Raw genomic sequence first — 19,026 nt, 5'->3', positions numbered from 1 at the left:
ATTAGAAAGACTAGGAATTGAAGTATTTTATTGCAGGGTATGTTGAATTTAGACATGCTAGCTGTTAGGTTTTATTTTCAGGTATATAGATGTGTATCTATAAATTTATAGATGTTACCATCTTACTCACAAAAGTCCTATTTCTTCAGATCTAGCTCATTCTTTAGGTACACACTTACTGGGTGTTTTCAAGACACGTACAATTTAGCATTCCACCCCTTTTTCCTCTGTGTGCTGTCCCATTCTGTCTTTGTGCTTTTTCTTCCACCTGCTTCTTGGCACTGTTGCATTATTTCATTGTAATTCTCTCAGTCTCCTTTTATAAAACGGCCTTGGATATAACACACATATGCTCTTCTCTGTAGCACACCGGTACTTTTTCTTCTGATCCTCATGAAAATAGAAGATCTTGGCATGAAGCAGCCTTTTTAGGCAGTGCTGAAGGACAAGGCACAGCTTTCTCTGTTGCAGAAGGCGTGTCCTGTTTGCCTCTTCAAAGTGAACATTGATGGAGACAGGATAAATACTCCTATGTTTCAGCACTAGCTATCATTTTGGTACCACGGAGCAAGTTTTAAGTGTCTCTAAACTGTATCTTTCTATGCTCTGTGAGGCCTTACTGGTTCTGGTTGCTTGCCAGATCCAACCTGGTTCTGGTTCATTTAGCACTGCTTCAGAACTAAAAAGCTATCTGGCAGAGCGTAGTGAATTCCCACCTATATTTCTGCACAGAATCAGTTCCCCTTTAGTAGACCCATTGCTGAGCCAAAGCTAACAAACTTAGCTGATCTTAAAATTACAATAAAGGTGCTGCACAGGCTTGCAGCAACTTGAATTCCTATTTCTAGGACAGCGTCACAGGGAAACCTACATTTGTTCTTTAGAGAGTTTTATAATTCTGAAAGGATCATCATAGAACAAATCTGAAAACACAGGATTTGGCAGTGTCCTAAGTTTGTATTTAGCAAAATACCTGTAATACATTTCTGGATATAAACTTTGATTCAGTCTAAGAACATCAATTACAGGAAAAAAACCAGAATTTTGCCTAAAAAATAGAAAAGAGCTGGAAGCAGCACGTATTTGAGAGGGTCATAAATGTTTACCTGGAGCCCTCAGTACGCTCATATGAGCTTGTCAAGAAAAAAAAATGATTGCAATTGCATCTCGTCTTTAAGCTTTCTTGTTTTCTGATACAACTTCTCAAGTCCTGAACTTTAATAGATGTTTGATCAGCACTAGTGCATGTGTTTAAAGAAAAATCAGTTGGTAGTAGAAGGTAAAGTTCCCCATTATCTAGATCTATCAAATTAAAAATTCAGAATTGCATTGCCAGTGAGAAGCTGTATAAGCCAGCATTCATGTCTGACTTGTAGAAAGACTGTTAATTTCAGAATCATTGGACTTACAGCAGCTAAGAAGTAGGTTCAAAAGGTATGTGATTAATGAAATCTTGGTGTCTGTAATATCCTGTGTGTATAACAGTCTTCAAAGAATGTAAACAGCAGCATATGGGTGCTTGAAGGGCAGAGAGGTACAGTTCTGCTGACACTGCTTTCTGAATTTTTCTTGCCTATTACTCTATCCATAGACAAGGTAAGGAACTGATAACTGTTGAAACAGAGTAATACTTACTTTGTGAAATATGACAACTTATTAAAATGTAGATCTTTTATTTTCATCTTTCAAGTGCTGTGTTCACAGAGGAGGCACATTTCCCTTATCTGTTTAAATATAGAGGGACTTCTACATAAACGCTTGATTATGTATATAATGCCCGCACTTCTGCAAAATCTGCGTATAAAGTTAGTGTTTGTCACTTGCAGTGTAAAGTGGTGGGTGCTTCTTTTTTCTCTTTTGTTACAGATGTTTGCCAATACAGAAAGGTATATCCTTTCAATGGAGGTTCTCCACTGATCCAGCCATCGGCTTATGACTTCCACTTCAGCTGGAATCAAGTTCCTTATGCTGTAGGTAAGAAAATGTCTGTTTTTACTAGATGGCTGTTTTTTTCATTACCATTTAGGCTTGCACTTGGCTGTTAGTGGAAATACTATGTATGTGTGCTAGGAATGAGTATGTAACATTCATCATGCCACTTTAGCTAAGTTTCTGCATATGATAATTTAAAAAAGTGGAGCCTTGGTGCCAAGTTCTTCCTTTGCTGAACCTTTTTTTCCTTTCTCTTTTTTGTGTTTTTAATTTTCCATTCAGTCTATGTTCTGCCAGGCATGGAGAGTGAAGTTTTCTTCAGGCTTGATGTAGCTTAATGTCCATCAGTATGTTAGACAACCCTTTGCATAGGAAAGGGAGATGCCAGAAGAGGTCAGATACTCGAGAACAGTTTTCATGGAGCATCCAGGAAACATTTACATTAACCATTTTTTCTTGCCAAATAATTTTTGTTTCATTGCAGTCTGTGCTTTCCCTTATATCCTTGCCTTCACTACTGATTCCATTGAGATCCGATTAGTGGTGAATGGAAACTTAGTCCACACAGCAGTTGTACCTGAGCTTCAACTTGTAGCATCAAGGGTAAGACACAGGAAAATCATGTTTGACTATTTCTGTGATATGTTGGGATCTAATTCACAAAAACCAAACAAACCAAAACTTAAACATGTGCTACTTGATCTGTGGTAACTGTTCAACTGTGTGCTCTTAGTTTATATCAAGTACAAAGCAAATCAGAATTGATACCACTGTCCTTTATTGCTAACAGTAATGCATATGTGAGATATTTGACTGTTTATGGGCAAAGCTATCCTCAACATCACAGATGTTTCCTCCACTTAGAGTGGGATAACCTTTCCATGACCAGCCCTAGCTGACTTAGCAGCAATACAGCAATAGTGGCAATAGAACGTAGTGGAAAAACATCTGAGTTCTTACTCAGAAGATGGTTAAGAAAGTCTTGCTGTACTAATGATGAGTTATTTGTCATTTCAGTCAGATATTTATTTTAAAGCTACTGCTGCAGTAAGTGGATCATCTGACAGCAGCTCTAAGGAAATGAGTTCAAGGAGTTCTCCTCAAACGCCAACAGCTTATGACATGCCAGAATGTCCTCTTTCTTCTGTAGAAGGTAACATGTTTCCAGGCAGCTTGAATAATGATCTCTGATCATTCAAACAGCTATCACATCTTAGTGCAGCTGATCTTTAGTAAGATGAAATTGATCAGGTAGAAGATTTTGAGTACCTAGTTGAGAGTCTGGAAGATAGAGATTTTCTGTTTATCCACAGATATGAAGCACCTGGCTGAGCTTTTGCCCCATGGTATCGCTTCTGAATGCATGGTAGCATTGTTTTAAAGAAATCATTTCTGTAGGAGGGAAGGAATTAAGCTTCAGTAGCTTGATGACTCTTTGGCAATATGGCCAAGACTAATAATGCGAAAACAGGTATAAAATTGTGGGAAAACTTGAGATTGCACAAACACCATTCCTTTCATTTAAGAAAAGCTAAACTACCACTGGATGGTTAAAGTTCTTTTGCGAACCAAAAGTAAGAAGTAGTTCTAGCCTCGAAAGAGTTTGCACAGTCAATTTACTGTAACATGATCTGTGAACAATCAGTCTGTAGGGGAACAATAATGGAGAAACAAGGGAACATCCACTAGATAATGCAAGATGTATGTATATCTTCTTCACTTAAATCTGCTGCTGCACTGTTGGCAGAAGGGGAAAGGAGAAAGGAATCATAATTTCAGTTTTTAAAAGGCAGTGCTATTGATGGTAAGTTGTGGGTTTCTTTCTAGGAGTTAGGAAAACACGTGGTATTTTATGTCACCTAAGAAGAGGAGCCATAATTCGAACAACTTGGAATCTAGGCTCCAATATACTTGCAACATATTAAAATACATGGGGAATATTGCACAGAGTGCAGAGTCATGGTGTAATAGTCAGAATACCAGCCTCAGGACATGTAAATTTACTTCCTAGTTCCACTGCTGATTCATCACATCACCAAGAGTCAATCTTTTTCTCTCTAAGTCAAATTGTAAGTCTGCACAATGTGGTTGTATTTCTTCCTCCTCCTAGCCTGTTTATATTGAAAGATCTCTGGGGCAAGAAAGATCTTCTTTATTTGGGCTAAAAAGCACCCAGCACAAGTATAACTTTTTGTTTGGAAGTATTAAAAACGGATACTATTGTGAAAGTGTAACATTGTTTTTTCCTTTTGTGTTTCAGGTGAAGTTCCATGCAAAAACCTGTACAAAATTCCTCTCAGTAATCTAGTTGGGCGAAGCATTGAACGACCTCTAAAGTCACCTTTGGCTCCCAAGGTTATCACTACTACACCATCCAGTGGCATTGCCTCTCTTCCAGTTACTCACTCGCTATCCTTATCTCGTATGGAAATTAAAGAAATTGCAAGCAGAACACGTAAAGAATTGCTGGGTAAACTCTCCTTGTTCTTCAGTGTACATATCAATTGCTAAGTATATAATTTCTAATCTTTGGACCATCACAGTCAGATTTGTAACATGCAACCAGTATTCATAAATAAGTAGTATAAACAAACAAATGAAACTGCGAGAAAATATTATTTGCAAATAGTCTAGCCAGTGTCTGATCACATATAAGGTGACCATATTCTAAGCCAGGTGGAAACTATTTAGTTAATAATGGAAACCAGTGACAGATACATTAACGTTTTCATGAATGCTTTATTTTCTGTTGAGAGGATTAAGTCTTTTATTCCTTTATTGAGGCCTCTTGGATGAGCCCATACCCAAGACAGAAAGTGCACAGAAGCAAAAAAAGGTTCCTCGAAGACAGTCAGACCCCAAGCAGGGAGCAGTAAGATCAACTAGTAGTGACAGGTAAATACACTGGCTTTAGAAAAGAACCTAAGTTAGACTGTAAATGTTTTCAGAATTCATTGTTCGTGCTTATCTCAGTTGGCACGGGGCTGACTGAGACCTTTGTATACCAATATGAATTTCATGCTAATGTGTTTGTTGGAGTATCTAAATACTGTAAGTACTGAAACGATTATACTTTTTGCTAAAGACATGTTAATGGGCAAAGCAAGACTAAATGGGATTTTGTGGGTACCTGCTGCAGTTGAGCCTGTCATTAGGATTTGGACTACTGGATCTGCACTGTGCCGGCTTGCTTGCTGTTTTCTTCGTATGCTCTTGTGTTGCTATTTCCAGAATAAATTTTGTGAAGAAACACCTTAGCATTTGTCTGTTTGGCTCTGCTTACCTGACCCCACTGCCATTCTCGTTTTCACTGTGTTTGTGTAGAGTAGTGGCAGAATTCAGCCAAGATACAGTAGACCGAGATTAACAAAACAAACAAAAAATCTGCTGCAATGTAAAACCGTGTTTGATTTGTTTCACTATTTGGAAAATATTTGGGCTGGGGGCTTCATTAACATTGCTTATTAATGATTTTCAGTAGAGTAAAAACAGAGAGAACTCAGTTTTAATGGTCTGTCTCTGTCTTTAGGATAACTTGATTGAATCTAGAAATAGCCATTGATCCTACTTGCTCTGATCTGTGCATTTTTTTAGTAACTTTTGTCTTCCTCTTTGCAGGATAATCTCAGGCTCTTTTGAAAGCTATTCTGAAGGACGTCATCTTTCTACTAGCTCAGATCCTGATACTTTAGCAAACAGGGAGGAGAGCTCACCATCTAGCTATCCATTTCAGCTGATTTCTTTATATGATGAAGACATCATTGACTTGAAGTGAAGACAGTCTTAAAACCTTTCTTCCTTACTTCACATTTTCTTACAACTCCATGAGCTCTATGGGAATGTCACAAACACTGCTTCTAGTGGTAAAATGTGGCTGGAAGTATTGGTGATCAATCTTTATAGAACCCATATTGTTCTGACTAGCTCAGCCTGATTTGATGATGCTTGTATCTTTGACATAGGTATGTTTTCTTTTCTCAGTTAATGAACCATTACTTTTTGTGGCATTCTAACAGTAGGTAATCAATGAGAGATTTAGGCTGAAACTGAAGTAAATAAAAAGTATTACCTGTTCTGAGCGTCTTAAAATGTGAGGTACCTGAATGACATTCAGCTAAGTTAATCACTGTTATTACTATCATGAGTTGTTCTAGAACAGTCTATGTCATGTGGGAAGAGGAATTTTATAACATCAATTGCTCCTTTTGGTTTTTCAGTCTTTAAAAAAACAAACAAAACAAAACAACAACAAAAAAAGGCTTGCAGGCAAGGTCTTTCCAAACAGTGTAGTCTGTCCTTGAAATGATGCAGCTATGGTACGTTCACTGAAGAATCAAGGATGTTCTATAAATATCAGGTAAGATATGAAGATGCTGCTTTCTTTGTTCTGGCCTGTCCATGCACATTTTTTAGAGAAACTTGAAAACTGTTTTGGCATTAAGAATCCTTGAGCAGAGAGTCTTTTTATAGAAAACACAAACTTTCAAAATATTCCTTAAGAATTGGAAATAAATAAATAAAAAAACAAAACAAAACCAACTGTATTTTTCCATCTACTGGAAAACTGTTACTGTAGTGCACCTACAGATTTTCTCATTACAGGCAGAAGAGCCAACCCCTGATTTTCTTTCTGACTACACAAAGATTCCTATGCAGGCATCAGAATTAGCTGTTGTCTGCTGTTGCACCAACAGTGTAAGTCATTATTCCACATAATCATATTTTTCTAACTGGATCCAGACTGAAATTCCACTGCTAAGAAGCTAGTTTTCTATGATGAAATAGTCATCTTAGATCTTTTGTTATGTTAAAGGACAGGGTTTCATGTTTAAAGCTTGATTATTTTTTTAACCCTTTCCTCTGTGCCAAAAATCAATTTTAAACAGTATTTTGAAAGGGTTTTGTTTTGTTTGGGTTTATTTTTGTTGTTTGGGTTTTTTGGGTTGTTTGGTTTTTTGTTTTTTTTTTTTCCATGAAAGTGTGATGCTTCCAGGCTCTTTATATATGAAGATTTTTAGCTTTATTAGCAAGTATTTCTTGTTCTGTATGTAGAAATGCTCTGTACCCTTGATTTTATTTTGGAATACCATTTATGTGTCATGATTTCACTTTCTGTCCAAGCATGACCATCTGGAGATTTGTGCCTTTTGCTTCGGTCTGTCTGAATGTAAAACTGTTTTTGCAAAGTATTTTTTGCCCAGTTTATTGTATGTAATGGCTTAATTGCTCCACTTAAGAAAATATGCAAGGCCTTGTCTGGAAGGATCATTTCTTACTCTCAGGTGGAGTGGCTGATCAAGGAAAGAAGCAATATTTTCAACAGTAATTAATCTAGGAGCAGAAGCAGTATTAACCAGTGGCTGCTATTATTTTAGTATTTTTGCACTCATAGATGTGTGGGGTGAGCCTTAATAAGCATCTAAAAGGGAAGTGCCAGCTCAAAGTCTTTGCAAGAGCTTGTAATTCTTTTTGAGAATGTTATTTCCAGAGATTGTGTTAATTTACACTGTCCTATTTATCTGGGCAGCTAAGGTTTAAAAAAAATCAATCTGAAAGTATCATGTGGTGCTTATTCTCCTGGAAGTTGTAAACACTTCTGTGGACTTACAGAATCCATTTTAGGGAGCATGGCTTGCACTTAGCTATTTTTAGAAAGCAAAAGCATCACCTTTTTTCCATAAATGAATTTATTGATGTAGTATTTAATTTCTGTTATGTGGGTGTTTTAGAAGACTGTACCAGTGTGTTGCAAAACTGGGGCTTTAGTTAGAATACAATTTTAACTGGAAACTTTGCAGTGTTAGGATATCAGATTTGAAATATACTGCACATATTCACCTGTGCTATTCTAGTGTGATTTTAACATGAGTAAACCATAGTTCGATAGCAGTTGAAGCAATATATGGAGATTTTAAGACTTGTTTTGAAGAACCTGAACAAACCACCTGTTTAGGCATCCTGAAAGACAAGCCTTAGAGATGGAGCACGAGGGAGATAAAGAAGAATGAGGAAAGCTTGACAGAAAGCTTGACCACTGGATATGATGGTAGTCAGGATGCATATAGATGTGGCATTTATGTCATAACGGAGACGTGATTATAGAAAGAGGGGCCATAAAGCAAGGGTTACTTTTTTTAACCAGAACAACACCAGTGGCTATAAAGTATTGCTGTAAAGTAAGAGAGTGTGTGAGTGTATGTGTGTGAGAACCTTCCAAGGTCTGCCTGTAATCACAGCATTGATGACATCTAGCAAATACTAACAAACAGCAAAAGGACTGTGAGGAGTACAGATTAAATTTGATTGCTTAAACTAGACAAAACCAGATCAGACTAGCTTCATGGTACTTAATCTGGAACAGGATGTTGGTATAGTTTGAAGAAGGAAGCCCAGCAATTGCCTCCCCCCCCCCCCCCCCCATCTGAATTTTATGCTATCGCTTGACTTAATGGGTCAGGTGCAAGCTGTTACAGAGATCACAATGGGATCTACCAGACCTAACAGACTATTACTCATATTGGACAGGAAGGATCTGAACCCTGGAAAAAAATTACCTGTCTTCATTCCTAATGTATGCAGTAAGTGCCTTAACAAGGCTGCTGCTTCTTGAGTTTCTGCTTCTGTAATTAATCAGCATGTCTTGCAGGGATGTGGGGATAATATTAGACCTAGCAAAAGAAGTTGGGAGGCATAAGGCAACATTAGTTTGGTTTGTATGACACCCAGAGATGGTAGGTGAAGCTTTAGGGTCACGTATATGAAGTTTACGACCTACTTACTGTACAAGAACAGCCCAGAGTATAGGTAGAAGGTAGAGAACATGGTAAAAATTTTGTTTAACACAAGCAACGGGAACCAAATTCTGTGAAGGTCTTCATCACATTTATTGTATCAAAAGACAAAATATCACACAATAATGTGAAATTGCTGGCACAACTGGACAAATATCCACTGTACTAGGATGTAGTTTCTGTGGGCTCTTGACAGTCTCATCAAACTGCCATGAGTTACATGCCTCTTAGTGTGATGAGCTGGCATCCTCTGAACTAACTTCTAGCCATTGTTTCTCTCAAACTATTGTCTTAGATCCATACCATTCAGACTGCTAATTAAAATCAAAACAAAAGCCAGCTGGTAGTATTGATTTATAAGCTCTTGTGCATCATTTATAAAGGGCAAGGTTTTTGTACACCTATGCAACCTCTCCTGCTTCAGACCGGTGTCAAATGACAAGGCTTGTTGGAAGGCTACTGGGATGGACAGCTCTGTAATTGTTGTTCACTCCAGCCTTAGAGCCATGTTGTTTCCCTTCTGCTTTTCCAGCATGTGTGTGCATCTACTCATTAAAACTCAGAAAGTAGTCTTGGGCACAAATTGGAGCCATGTCCACCCTAAGCACAATCCTTACTACTTACATATCTTATGCTAAAGCTGCCTTTAGCCTGCATTCTTGGTGTTGGCTGACCATCTCATAGATGAGAGAAAAGATGATCTTTGAATCTACAGTTTGGGCTTTAGGAACTGTTGCAGACTAACAATCATTCCTGTCCAGCTTGCCCTTCTAGTGGCAATGCAGTGTACATAAATTTTATAAATGTTTGAGAGTAACAAAATACTTCTCTCTAAGGAGAGATAACGAAAGACCCACATGTAATTTGAAAGGGCTAGGTTATATTCATGGTAGCAAGAGATCTGGACTCTAGGTTGAATGGATGTATGGATACCTTCGGTTACCTGGTGCACAAAGATAAGTACGGCCTGTTCTGATGCCAATCCTTTCCTGGTTTGGAGCTGGGGGGGTGGGGGTTTTTTTGGTTTGGTTTGGTTTCTTGGGGGGTGGGGAGGTGGTTGGTGTTTGGCGTATTTTTTTGTGATGCATAACAAACAGGAGGCAAGTGGCACCCAGAATGAACAGCAGGTTTGCTGTCTGCCTTCATGTGACTATTTCTATACATGTCCAAGCATTTGTAATTGATGGGTAGATTCAAATTAAAATATGTATGTATATTTTTTTTTAATTTTTTTTTTTAGTACTAGGCCAGTCAACTAAGTATTTAAACACGGCAGGGAACAGGTAGCACCCACATCAATTATAACACTATTACACAACCAGTTACATATGTTTAAGGTTGCTCCTCCTGACATTTACTTTCTGCTGTTGTAGGTATATTTGACCAAGCCACGGATTCAAGCTCATGCATGTTTTCCTAAAGGTGTGGGTCTATAACTTGTGCTTGCAGATGCAGCAGCTTCTCCAGAGCTGTTTGCTTAGTCTGCATTTGAGATTAAAAACCACATCCAAACGCAAAAGATGATATATGTATATACATATGTATGTATATACATACATATGTGTATATATTTGTAATTTCTACCACAAGTTTCAAGGGATTAAAAATCCTAAGCATATATAGGAATCTGAAGTAATGTGATCTTGGGCAGCGTGGGGGCAGGAATTAAGAATCATTTTTTGTTGCCTTCTCTGTATGAAAATGAGTACCCTAGTATTGTCATTATTAACAATTTGATGTCATGGTTCATATGCACAGTGCTTGCTAATTCTGTTAAAGCAGTATTTTCTCAGGTAGGCTTAGCCTGATTTTGCAGAGGAATAAATTATACCCTGAGAACTTCTTATTAACAATACAGGAAAGCTTATATAACAGTACGCAGCAAACATCTGTACTTGCATGCAGGTTAGAAAGTATTTTTACTCTTACTAGTTGAGCACAGCAACTTCACCACCCTGTATACTGCCTAGCTGCTTCACTTTGTTGCTGACCTGCAACTGACTGACTCCTGGTTGCTACTGGAAATCATGTTATTAGCACATGATTTAAAGAGAAAATTTAAGAGATTATTTTCTGCATATTTATTTATAGCTCTATTTATTAGGTATGTAGCTGGTTGAATGGAAAATGTTATGTCTCTAAAGGTTTATGCAAAAAGTGTTATCAACCTGGAATGTCAGCTGCTTTGTAATTTAATAATTGCATATTGTTAAGACTGTTGCTATGTTTGTGATCAAAAACTCTTTATCTACCACTTGTCTTAAATGCCAATGTATTACCATTGTTTTTATTGTCATGTGATAGTGCATATGGTTTGTGTTTTAGATGTGACATCCAAATAGAAACAGTCCTATCACAGCTGGAACTGTTTTAAGTGCCATTTATCATCTTTGTGAAGGAGTAACAGATGATTTATTCCTTCATGTGTAATATACCATAAATTTGACCTCACTTCTTTCACACATGCAGAACTAATGCCTTTTCCAAATTTGGTTCATCAGACAAGAAACTAAAAAGACAGGAGGTAGTACACTATTGCAGACAGCGCTGGATTACTGTTTCCATTTGAGTTCTCTAGAAATTTTGTTTCAGAGATGTCATTCATTTAAGTGCTGTATCATACCTGTGACGCTGGTGTTTGTGTCTTACGCATTACCCATCTTTGACAAGAACTATATCCAGCATTGGTTTGTGTTTCCAGGTATCATTTAGACTTTCAGAGACCTGCTCCAGTTGGTGATCTTTACCCCTTAAATTAACACTAAAAAAGATAGTTTTTCTCCTTTTCTGACTAAGAGTATATTCCTGCTGTCTCCAAGACCTTGTAATTCCTTTTGAAAAACAATGCTCGCTCTTGAATTCTAAAATACATTCTCTTAAGAGCTACAACCCTTCTTGTGATTTAAATGCATTCCTAGCCCCCTTGACAGCAATAGAAAAAAAAATAACGGCAACTTTTAACACTTAACACCCATGAAAGCCAAGCATTCGTCTCCAGTTGGGACCAAGACTTGTTGTAAATAGTTAACAGCAACACAAAGGTAAAGTACTGCAGTCTGAAATTAACATTAGCCAGGCTACATCATTAATTTCTTCACTGTAAGATGTACCATAAGGGAAAGGTCAAGTAGACCATGGAAATTTAATTTATTTATTTACAAAATTAGATCTTAATTTACATCTTAGAAAAAAGATACTGGCCAATACATTTAACATTCTTACTTGGCCATTATAGTCAGTCTGCACTAGGTGAAAAGGACACAGGTATTGAAGACAAAGAGTATGTCCAAGACCTGCACAAGGGAGATTTACTACAGGGAGTATGCAGAAGTCTATGCAGATCCCCATAGATACTTTTTTAAAAAACAGAATTCAGGTTTTACAAAATTCATTAAAATTATTTGATGGCAAGTTTAGTAACTGAGATATTGGCCAGTTAATTTCAACCATAGCACCATAATTCATGATATGAAGGTTTCATATCAACATAAAAAGCCTTAGGATTAAGATCTTCTGAAGTAGGCCTCAATTTGTTCCAGGGTCTGTCCTTTTGTTTCAGGAACATAAAAGGCTGTAAAAGTTATATTGAGGCAGCAGAATGCAGAGAAGAGCCAGAACGTGCCAGAGGATGTTAAGAAACCCTGAGGGAAGGGAAACAACAAAAGCCACATTATTACAGCTCACTACTGCACAATTACAGTTCTGTATTGCCAGAGAAGACTATGGCTCAAGGCTCTCTCAGGAGCATCTTTAATAAATTTCCCTATGAAAAGAAAGTTCAGATTGTAATTTATGATGCTTACTATAAAATCATGAAATTCTTTGGTTACCAAGAAGGCCATAACCCAGTTTGTTAACACACAAGCACCACTCAATATGCCTCTAGCTTTAAGTGGGAAGATTTCAGATATCACCAGCCATGGAACAGGACCCCAGCCAAGGGCAAAACCTGCAATTACAAAACAGAAGAGAATAAATGCAAGTATATATTAAAGGGAAGACTGAATTATGCCCAAGTTAGTGAAGAAAGGGGGTTGCAGTTTTCACTTGACTCTTGGATGATACCAAAAACAGTACCTCTACCAGAAGGAAAGAGCATAAATTATTTTAGGGCAGCATGATCAACACTAGCACATTTTACATCAAATTAATTACAAGAATATTCTTAACAAGCAGAATTTCTTGCCATGAAATCTCTGAACTGGTAAGCTTAAAAACTGACCTTGTTTCTAACAGCTGCTGCCTTGTACCACCACAGAATTCAGTGTGGCTCAGACACTAACAAAGACTGTTTTTTCCACTAACAACTGTAAAGCAGTTTAACCTGAGCAATTACGACTTACTATTAGCACAAGGAGGTATAAACTCATTTTCTAGAAAATTAGCTTTACTAAGCTGCTAGCTCTATCACCAGGGTTGTGACCCCCCAGCCCAACTGTGCAGTATACACTGAAAAGGTCTGTCAAAGACATAACTTATTTCCATTCATCAATAATGTGACAAAATGGAACAAAATTGTCACATTCATCAGAAAGTTTGTTTTGTGTAATGGCTAGTTAGAAGCGTGTTCCACTTACCAGCAACGAAGAGCCCTAGGCACACTACTGCAAGCCAGGATATGCCGCTTTCTGTTCCTGGGGATGCTGAATTTAGAGTGAACCATGTATCAGGATTTGATGAGTTGTTTTGATTTGAAAGGACCATTTTAAAGTAAAGCCCAAACAATGCAGTACTGAGCGCCATGATTATCCCTAAAAAGTAAGCAATAACCCAAGTTGTCACTGGTTGCCAGTTGGGTATTCTTCTGAGAAACAGAACATACTTGGTCAGCCAAATCTAAGGTACGCTGGCCCTAACAGAAGTGTTTCTTAAAAGATACTGTTCTTGGAAATAAACACTGGCCTTGACAGGAGTGAAAGATGCCAGACAAGCATTCTAAACACTAGCCAAACAATACTGTCTTGACAGCAGTCATTAATATTGAGTGTGCAGCACAATAACTATATCAAACGGAATTCGTTTTATTTAGCACATTTACTTGTGAAGTTAAAATTTTTAACTGTAGTCTTATATAACTAAACACCACAATGTCCCATGAAAATAGCAGCGGCCATGGAGAAATTACTTTGAAACAGCCATTTGTTGACAACTTGGGTATGAGAACGTATCATGACATCATTGAATGTCATTAAGCAGAAAAAATTATCGCAGTATAAGAACTGTCTCAGTGACATAGCTATTTCAAAATAAAATCTGGCCTGGTAAGAACACAAAAAGATAGCCATATGTAGTTTCAAGGGGTTCCACCTACAATGTATCTATAAGGTGATAGTTTCCTCTTATGAGTTTAAGTCTATAGTTATACCAAATCATAAATACAAAACCACTTAAAAATGCATACATTGCAATACTTAATTCCCCCAACAGTTAAGAATATAGTTTTGGTACTATATATAGTAACATGTTTTACCAGATATGTAAAGCAGCACTTTTCGTCCAGTTTTATCTATGGTAAGTGCAGCCACAGCAGTGAAACATACTTGTATAGAACCCACAACAACAGAAGCCATTCTGCTGTCCTGAAATAAAGTAAGAGGTAGAGAGAATTTGCTCTTCCAGGCTGGTAAGAGGATCACTTATCAAGCATTGCAAATGCATTTGTTTCATGAATCTGAAAGAAGACAAACTATGCCACAGAAATTAAGGGGGAGGGTGTAGATTTAAAAAAAAAAAAAAAAAAAAAAAAAAAAAAAAGACATCACCAATTAACACAACAAATTAACACAACATACTGGTCTCTTAATAAACTTTAAAATAAGCCACCACTTCTTCCTAGAGTTTCGCTGTCTCTGAAACACTGCTGACAAAAAAAATTTATACAGAAAGATGACTATAATAGAATTTCTATCACTATCAAAGTTTCAGACCAGCAAAACACAACATACTTCCCCCCACCCCCCCAAAAAAACCCCAGAACATCAGGTATGCCAGAGTAACACAGTCAAGAGGGTGTCTACAATCCAAACCAAAAAAGCCCACTAAAACCCAAACACTGTTACTTATGACAGAGGCAGGATCATTATCAAGTCAGTTTGTTACGTGTTTTAGACTTACTGTAGCACTGACTAAGCTCAAACTATTATAGACATTTGTCAGTTTGGAAACGCACCCCAGTTACCTTGAAGTTTGCATCTTCAAAGATAGTTTCTGCATAAAACATAACTGCATTAATGCCTGTTACTTGCTGGAAGAACATGAGAGCCACACCAGTAAGAAGTGGCCTGTAGATTGAGGGGTTCTTAAATTCAGAGAGATTCAGTCCCTGTTAAAAAATTAAGCAATGACTTGGTGAAAAATTTCCTCTTTCAAATCAAAGAACAAAAACAACAACAAAAACCTCTTCAGAACATTTCAATCTGTTCAAACTCAGTAAGTTTCCCGCCCCCCTCCTTTAGCAAAACTAAGTGCCTTAGCAGTAAAAATGTTTACATTTGAGGTATCTGAGAACTCCAGAAAAGCAATTTTCCCCTTTTCTCAGGTTCTAGAGACAGAAATTGACAGTACTTTGTAGAGAAAGTTAACATGAATGAATCCAGGGTTTGCAGGAACCAAACTTCAATGATTAGACCTGCCTATTTAAGCAGACATCTCACAAGAGGCTAAATGATGCTTTTAGAGATGCAAGAGAAAATGCATTCATACAACACAAACAATAGGAAGTTAGTGTCAGAGGTGTTGAACAGTCCTAGAAAATTGCTAAATAAAGCAAAAAACTAGATAGCTGATATACAATTAACAAGATCGTGAGCCTGATTGCTACTAATGTACACTGATGGCAGCCAACGGTGATAGCACTTGCAGCTGAAAGGTAGAGGAAAAAAGATTCACTCTCACTTGCTTCTTGAGTATCATTTGTATGAGGAAACAGGTTTGGACCGCCATTTGTAGAAAAGGCTATTAACTAAGCTTTGGTAAAATCCTTTTAATTACACTACACGCTTTCAGATGTTACCTCCATATGAAAAGGTTTTTAAGAGTACATCAGATTCTCATCACCTCTTCCTGAACACCAGCTTCAATCTGCCTACATTCCCATTCATGGTCCGCTTGTGGTCCCCGCAGAAAGCGCAAAGAGGCTATGGCTTCTGAGCGTTTGTTCCGATTCAGCAGAAATCTTGGTGTTTCAGGCATGAAGGACATGAACAACAGCATTATGCAGGATGGAAAAGAACACAACACTGCTAGCCAGCGCCATTTTAGTGTTACTCCTGGGTAACAGAAAGGAAAGAAAGAGGACTATGAACATCAATTAGTTGTACAAACAAATTAACATTTACTTTCAATTCTTCAGTGTAGTTCTTTCATTACATGTACTAATTCTTTTTTATAACCTAGAGCCCTAACGTCAATACCTGCAACGTAGGCTCCCAGTATGCCAGTAACCACCATCAACTGAACACAAGAGCCAAGCATACCACGGACTTTAGGATGTGATACTTCAGATATATACACCTAAAACATAGGGAGAAAACATCTATTAATTACTTTTATCCAATTTTGGATCAAGGACTTGGTAAGTAATTCATTTCTGAAAAAACACAGACGTGTTTCCTAGTAACTCCCATCCTTAAAAAAAGCCTGAATAAAATGGAGTGAGTAGAAAAGTACTCTCTCAGAAATGTATGCTGGCATTATGAAAAACCCTGGAAAAAAGGGAGGACCTAAGCCAGAAGAATGTTGATGCAGTATCAGTATCCCAAAGGTGAATAAACTTGCATTAGTAAGAGCTTCCTTTGTTAGCCATATTCAACAAGAAATGCATCATTGCAAAGCAGTCTAGAGCTGGGAAGAGTCTTTGCATAAACATGTAGCCCAAGCCACATATAAAACTGTTTGCAATGAAAGTTTTACATTTTTAATTCAAAGTAAAGAGTGCAAGTTATTTCATTCTCCTTGAAGTTCAAAATTGACAGCTCATCTTAACACAGACTATATGAACAGCATCACACCTCATCCAATATTTGGGATCAACTTAAACTTCTCAGCTATTTTTTAATATATGACCCCAAGTCAACAGCTACAGTTTAGCTGTATACATAAAAAAGAAATCCCTCATACTTATACATACAATTCTTTCTAAAGTCACAGTTCCTACTTCTTCTGGAAGGAAAATAAGTAATCCTTATTTCAAGAATAATTTAGAGCTACAAAAACTTGGTATTACATATGACAGTCTCCTCCCTCATCACTGCAGTCACATAGATCTTTTACCGTTGGCTGTGGGTCAAGGCCTTTACATATGGGAACCTAGAGCTCAGCTCCACGAAACAAAGAGAAAGCAGTCGTTGATAAAGCAGACAGAATTCCTCCGAAGACATTAACACAACAGACTAAGCAACCAAGCTTCCAACAACAGAGACAGTTGCACAAGATTATCATTTAGACCCTACCACCCTGAATCTATTAGATTTTATTTTTATAACCATCTAGATTGATATAGAACGAGCATTTATTCCATACTTCATTACAAGTACTTCAACCTTTGATTTTTAGTTTGCCCCTCACTTCAAAAGCTAGAAATGCTGGAACCACCAGAAAAGAAACAAATTTGAATTCTAGATAATTTATTTCACATTACTACCTATTCAGCTAGATCCAAGAGGTCAAATAATACCAGAGAAGACAGATGACAACAGAATGCATTATCTCCGTTTCCCTACTGCACATGTATTCCTGAATGCATGGGAAAAGTTAATATTCAGAAGATAACAGTTAAATGGAATCAGAAGGCACTATTTGGCATTACTCCAGGATGAGTGAGCAGCCATAGTTTATCTGCAAAACCAAGAAGTTGAAGTGAAATATAAGACTATTAGAAGCAGCTGGTAATAAAAAATAAAAACCAAAACCAAACAAAACAAAACACCAACAAAAAACCAAACCAACTCCCTCCCAATGTTACATATGAGGAATTTGAAGAGATAAATATTACTAGACTACAGGAGAACATAAACAGAAGCGATCAAATAAAGGACTAATAATCTGAAAGATCACATCACTGTATCAGGAATGCATAGGACAGAAGTGCCACTAGAAGAAACAAAATATCTTTTATTTATATTTTCTTCATGATTAAAAACAATCAAAATCAGTTTCTTCTAAATCCACAAGCTGCCTTGGCTACAGTTATTCAGTTACTTCACCCAAGCCACCTATAATAATGCTAAGGAAAAAGAAACACACACACACACACCCCCTAAACAAACAAACAAGCCACCACACATGCACACACACACACAGAGAAAAACATCTTACTTACTGGAACGACAAGCGAAGTAATTCCACTGGCTAAGCCTGTCAGCGTTCGTCCAAAATAAAGCATCCAAAGATTCTGAGCAGATATAATAACTATATATCCAAAAACGTATGGTATTGAGCACAGCATTAGACTCAGCTTTCTCCCAACTTTATCCACAAGATAGCCTCCTAGTATTCCTCCGGCAGCAGCTCCTAATGTTACTACTGACTTCAAAAAACAAGTAAAAAAAAATTATTTTACATATATATAAATAAACAACAGACAGCAATTCCTTTTAAAATCTTGAAAAGTAAATAGCAGCTTCCAAAAAAACATGCAAGAGTATGCAGGTGTTTTGAAAATCAAAATAAACATTAACTTGTTGATCAAAACACCGTCAAGGAGCACATACACACAGAGACTTACCCCAAACCACGAGGCTTGACTGCTGTCCATTCTTAATTTAGGATCGCTGATCTTCCTCAGCTCTGGAATAACAGGTGAGCTATAGCCTAGCACGAAGCCAAAGCTCAGGGGTCCCAGGACAGCAGCGAACGTGGCCAGGTACAGCTTCTTGTTCTGCACCCTGAGGCGGAAGAGGCCGACAAGGATCACGCCGCCCCCACCTCCGGCCCCTTACGAGGGCCGGTAACGCTCCGGGGGGGGCCGGCAGAGGGCTCGACCCAGAGCTCGCCTCGGCCGCCCCCCGCTATCGGCCGCGGCCGAGCTCCAGGGCAGCTACCGCTGTCCCCGAGCCCGCCAGAGCGGCGGGTGTCGCGGCGCGCTCACCTGGGGCAAGAGTCCGAAGCGGCGTGGCCCAGCAGGCAGCGAGACTCCTCTGCAGCCATGCTCTGCCTGCGGGGAGCGCCTCGGCGCGGCCAGCCCCAGCCACTTCTCCGCGGGCAGCCGCTGCGAGCCGCGCGCCCGGCCGCGGCCTCGGTTCAGGCTGTGCGGGCAGCGTTAGCGGGGCGGGGCGGGACGGGGCAGGCCCTCGGCCACGCTGCC

The 19,026-nt window shown here is 38.3% G+C and overlaps 2 protein-coding genes across 13 annotated transcripts in view; one reads left to right on the top strand and one right to left on the bottom strand.

Annotated features, from left to right (window-relative positions):
* The window catches only part of GARNL3 (GTPase activating Rap/RanGAP domain like 3), a 54,548-nt gene extending 48,542 nt beyond the window's left edge, over positions 1-6,006 (top strand). For all 11 annotated transcript variants that reach the window (XM_029999883.2, XM_029999888.2, XM_029999892.2 and 8 more), the window contains 6 exons: positions 1,867-1,974; positions 2,417-2,535; positions 2,950-3,085; positions 4,193-4,402; positions 4,716-4,827; positions 5,551-6,006. In XM_029999883.2, coding sequence (XP_029855743.1) covers positions 1,867-1,974; positions 2,417-2,535; positions 2,950-3,085; positions 4,193-4,402; positions 4,716-4,827; positions 5,551-5,707 — 842 coding nt within the window. In that variant the 3' untranslated portion in view covers positions 5,708-6,006. The remainder of the gene's footprint in view (positions 1-1,866; positions 1,975-2,416; positions 2,536-2,949; positions 3,086-4,192; positions 4,403-4,715; positions 4,828-5,550) is intronic.
* Positions 6,007-8,792: 2,786 nt separating this feature from the next.
* On the bottom strand, positions 8,793-19,015 carry SLC2A8 (solute carrier family 2 member 8). 2 transcript variants are annotated; one of them, XM_041119615.1, is made up of 10 exons: positions 18,811-19,015; positions 18,448-18,607; positions 18,043-18,249; positions 16,136-16,235; positions 15,780-15,991; positions 14,893-15,045; positions 14,194-14,302; positions 13,301-13,474; positions 12,527-12,672; positions 8,793-12,364 (listed from the first exon to the last, which is right to left on the bottom strand). In XM_041119615.1, the coding sequence occupies exons 1-10, from the start codon at positions 18,867-18,869 to the stop codon at positions 12,227-12,229; spliced, it is 1,458 nt and encodes a 485-aa protein (XP_040975549.1). In that variant the 5' UTR covers positions 18,870-19,015; the 3' UTR covers positions 8,793-12,226. The 2 variants fall into 2 exon arrangements, with proteins under 2 accessions (XP_040975549.1, XP_029855753.1); XM_029999893.2 differs by having other exon boundaries at positions 14,902-15,045; positions 18,811-19,012.
* Between the last annotated feature and the right edge of the window lie 11 nt (positions 19,016-19,026).

This window comes from Aquila chrysaetos, chromosome 24, assembly GCF_900496995.4.
Source record: "Aquila chrysaetos chrysaetos chromosome 24, bAquChr1.4, whole genome shotgun sequence".
NCBI classification, from domain to species: Eukaryota; Metazoa; Chordata; class Aves; order Accipitriformes; family Accipitridae; genus Aquila; species Aquila chrysaetos.
This window is presented reverse-complemented; position numbering and strand designations above follow the sequence as displayed.

Excerpts from the sequence above, each read along its gene's own strand:
- SLC2A8 (XM_041119615.1), bottom strand. The coding sequence starts at position 18,869 with ATGGCTGCAGAGGAGTCTCGCTGCCTGCTGGGCCACGCCGCTTCGGAC. Across the intron at positions 18,250-18,447 it reads GTCAAGCCTCGTGGTTTGGG|TCAGTAGTAACATTAGGAGC; the intron begins GTAAGTCTCTGT and ends TGTTTTTTGAAG. Across the intron at positions 15,046-15,779 it reads AAGCTGGTGTTCAGGAAGAG|GGACTGAATCTCTCTGAATT; the intron begins GTGATGAGAATC and ends ATTTTTTAACAG.